The sequence below is a fragment of the Frankliniella occidentalis genome, unplaced genomic scaffold (genome assembly GCF_000697945.3).
Source record: "Frankliniella occidentalis isolate FOCC.00 unplaced genomic scaffold, Focc_3.1 Scaffold197, whole genome shotgun sequence".
Classification (NCBI taxonomy): Eukaryota; Metazoa; Arthropoda; class Insecta; order Thysanoptera; family Thripidae; genus Frankliniella; species Frankliniella occidentalis.
Window position 1 is genome coordinate 385,970 of NW_026267323.1, and position 3,813 is coordinate 389,782.

At 48.7% G+C, this 3,813-nt stretch overlaps 1 protein-coding gene across 1 annotated transcript; it reads right to left on the reverse strand.

Annotated features, from left to right (window-relative positions):
* Positions 1-807: 807 nt before the first annotated feature.
* On the reverse strand, positions 808-1,954 carry LOC113206436 (uncharacterized). Its single transcript, XM_052272290.1, has 2 exons — positions 1,419-1,954; positions 808-1,337 (listed from the first exon to the last, which is right to left on the reverse strand). Exons 1-2 carry the CDS (start codon positions 1,573-1,575, stop codon positions 820-822), a joined length of 675 nt encoding a protein of 224 aa, XP_052128250.1. The 5' UTR covers positions 1,576-1,954; the 3' UTR covers positions 808-819.
* Between the last annotated feature and the right edge of the window lie 1,859 nt (positions 1,955-3,813).

Here is a 3,813-nt window from a genome sequence, read left to right on the forward strand (position 1 = left end):
CCCTTGTGAAAACGAACTCATCCGAAAATGTATCCGGGTTTGTACCGTAAAGAGTCCGAGACCCTCTGAGGCCTCGGACTTGTACCGCAATCAGTCCGATCGCTCTCGGACTCGCTCCAGAAAAGATCCGGAGCCCGACTCGGTCGGGCTAAATAGACTGGTGGACATTTGCAGAATTTTTTCTCTAAGGGGCATTTCGTGCGACATTTGTCAACGTAGCGGTTCTAGGGCATTTGGACCCCGCTGAATCCAAATCCGAATGTTGTCAAGCCGAATTTTGCCTCCAAAGGCCCAAAATCCAAGATGGCGGCCAAACTAAGGGCCTAAATGACATTTTTGTTACAGTGCATCGATATGGCCAGGCGATATGTCGTTTCCTATGTTTTTGGGGTCGCCGAACACGAATATCGGTACCGGAAGTCGATTCGGGTACCGGAAGTACCATAATTCAAGATGGCGGCCATCAGGGGCCTAAATACAGAACTTCCTGGAGTTGCGGTATTGTCGAGTGCAGCGCATCGGCACATATGTTTTCGACATCAGCCAGTTCAAAACTTAGCACCAGAAATCGATTTGGACACCGGAAACATCGCAATCCAAGATGGCGGCCGACTGGGGCCTAAACACCCAACATTTAAAAGTTACGGTAACATGACGTGCTGGGTATCGCCTCGGGTACTTTTGAGGCCGCTGAACACAAATTTAAGGTCGGAAAAGCGATAGGAACACATATTTTATTCTAAAAACATACTTTGGAATTCTTTGGCTTTAACAAAACTGGTTAAAAAATACATACATGAATATGTAATAAAATACATTTTACTGGAACACGTTATCATTTTCATTGTTATTTCCGCAGTCTGCCTGGCACCTGCACAACATGGTGCAAACCTCTCCCTCCCGCTTGCACTTGCATAAGCCAGTATTGCACCCGGACTTGCAGCCACAACTGAGAAGCTGTTTGCAGGACTCGGGGACAGCTGGGAGGGAAGTGTAGATAGGGATGTAATTTTCTTCAAGCCGCCATCCGTACTGGCAAGGATCGGGAAGGTTCGGTCTTGCTATGTGTGCACTCAACCAGACACCAGCTTGGTACGTGGTTCGGAGGATATGGAGACGGGCTGCGTCAGACGTGGGTGGGAGCAATTCAGGACTTGAAACTTTTCCAAAAAGAATTCGTCTTGCTTCGTTACAAGTCTTTTCCTTTTTCTTGTACAAGAGTACCAGGAATTGCTCAAACTTCGATAGAACTCTCTCATGTACTTCCCCCACTGTCAGTCCATCAAGAAGCTTGGAATGTGAGCGGTACACAACCAGGGCACTTCTCTTTCCTACACCTGTAACATGAATTGAAATAAGCAACGACAATAAATTCAGCTAAGAAAAATTATAAGAAGAAAAGTTAACTGGATACCCACCTGCTATAAATGACGTAGTGTCGCAGCCGGTCAGAGCATGGAATATGGGGATATTGTTTAGCTCCGTGGGAGTCATTGACGCTGCCACCGTATGAACAGGTACGTACTTTCTATCCTTCGCAGTGCCAGCCATCATAAAGCATTCATTGCATTTCATTCTCTTAAAATGATGCAGGAGCAAGACAAATACGTCTGTGTCTCTTGCGGACACGACAACTCTGCTGTGTGGACTGTTAACTGCATGGAGGACAAGGCGGGTATCAGCCTCTTCGTGCGTAGACTGCAAGGAAGAGAAATCCACCCCATTGCTCGCAGATACTTGAAGTTCGTCAGCGAACCCTCCAGCGACAACTACGGTTGTCTGCCCGAAATCGGCTGACAATATTTCATTTGATATGAAAGCTGCTAGTTCAGCTTTGTTCTCAGGAACCGCGACATAGTTGGACCAACTCTTTGGAAGGGGCACTGCTCCTGACGTTATAGCCTTGCGAATAGGGCGTGAAGATGCAGTTCGCTTCTGTCGCGTTCCAGCTTTAATGGATAGCTTATTGTATCTGTAACACGGAATAATCCATTAAAAATTAATAAAGTGATAAGTACTCTGAGTGTCAGTACAAAAATTGCTTACCTGTCAAAAACTATTTCCACTCTTTGGTGATTTAAGCTCATGTATCTAATCCTGTTCGTTACAGCATTGGCCAGGTCACCAAATGTTAGTGCATTTTTTGGCCTGTCCGTGCTCATAATGAGCGCTTGTCCGTCAATTAGCAGATGGTCGTTTCCTCCGGCAGGCAAGGTGTTTGGAACCTCGACGACGGCAGCACAAAAACAAGTAAACAGCGAGGGGAATACCTTGCAACCAAGGCTTCCACCTCTCGCCGCTAGACGGCAGCACTAATACACAAGCAGGAGCTACAGAGATCTCAAAAGAACTCATAGATGGGAGTGTGTTTTCCATAACTAGTTTCAAATTCTTCACAACACAAAAATAAAATTTTTGCATTAAATTGATTGAATTTCTGTAATAATCCTGCAAAATGTGTTTTTAAAATGAAATAAGTGTTCCTATCGCTTTCCCGACCTTAAATTCGTGATCAGCGGCCTCAAAAGTACCCGAGGCGATACCCAGCACGTCATGCTACAGTAACTTTTAAATGTTGGGTGTTTAGGCCCCAGTCGGCCGCCATCTTGGATTGCGGTGTTTCCGGTGTCCAAATCGATTTCTGGTGCTAAGTTTTGAACTGGCTGATGTCGAAAACATATGTGCCGATGCGCTGCACTCGACAATACCGCAACTCCAGGAAGTTCTGTATTTAGGCCCCTGATGGCCGCCATCTTGAGTTATGGTACTTCCGGTACCCGAATCGACTTCCGGTGCCCATATTCGTGTTCAGCGACCCCAAAAACATAGGAAACGACATATCGCCTGACCATATCGATGCACTGTAAGAAAAATGTAATTTAGGCCCTTAGTTTGGCCGCCATCTTGGATTTTGGGCCTTCGGAGGCGAAATTCGGCTTGACAACATTCGGATTTGGATTTAGCGGGGTCCAAATACCCTAGAACCGCAACGTTGACAAATGTCGCACGAAATGCCGCTCGGTGTAAAATAGAGAATGTTTTCTGGGAATGTCCACCAGTCTAAAAAGCCCGAGTCGCCCGAGTCGGACTGCTCCGTTTTTACCCGACAGACCCGGACTGTCCGATTTTCGCCCGACAAACTCGGACAGTCCGATTGGCGCCCGAGAGCTCCCGTCGGACTGTCCGATTTCCGCCCGATGCGTCGGACTTGTCCGGGTAAAGCTTGTAGGGTTGCAGGTATTTTCTGAACTTTCTTGGAAGTGTGTTTTGGACATTTTCTCAATGGGCTTGCGTTTCGGGCCTTGCGGCCCGTCATGCCTCTCCCGGGCTGCACAAACATGCTGCAGGACGCCTGCCCCGCGAGGGACCAAGGACAAGGAATAGGTCATTGACAGCCTCTCCCCCAATTTGCCTCACTGGTTTTTATTACGTCCGGTCCCCAGCCTCCCCGGGCTGCATGAGCGCAGCCCCGTCAGGGATGGCACAGCGGCCGAAGCGTGTGGGAGTGAGAGCGCTGCTTTGTCTATCCTCTTCTTGGAAACTCAATGGGCAGGCCGAGTCTCCAAAAGTCCCCACATGTGCTGGGCCGACTAATAGGCGTGCAGCCCCGGAGTCGCCGACCATGTCCAGACCTGCTCACCAACCCCCCCCCCCTTTTCTCCATTTGAGGTCGGCCCTGGCGATGACATTGAACACCGTTCGATCAGCCGGGGCCCGCACCCGCCAACCTTGCCACCCTAGCTTAAGTATTTAGGATAAGTAATCAAGACACCAGGAAGATGATCCCCGGGGGCTTGCCCCCATCCGCCGCCC

Excerpts from the sequence above, each read along its gene's own strand:
- LOC113206436 (XM_052272290.1), bottom strand. The coding sequence starts at position 1,575 with ATGAAATGCAATGAATGCTTTATGATGGCTGGCACTGCGAAGGATAGA. Across the intron at positions 1,338-1,418 it reads CACTACGTCATTTATAGCAG|GTGTAGGAAAGAGAAGTGCC; the intron begins GTGGGTATCCAG and ends TTCATGTTACAG.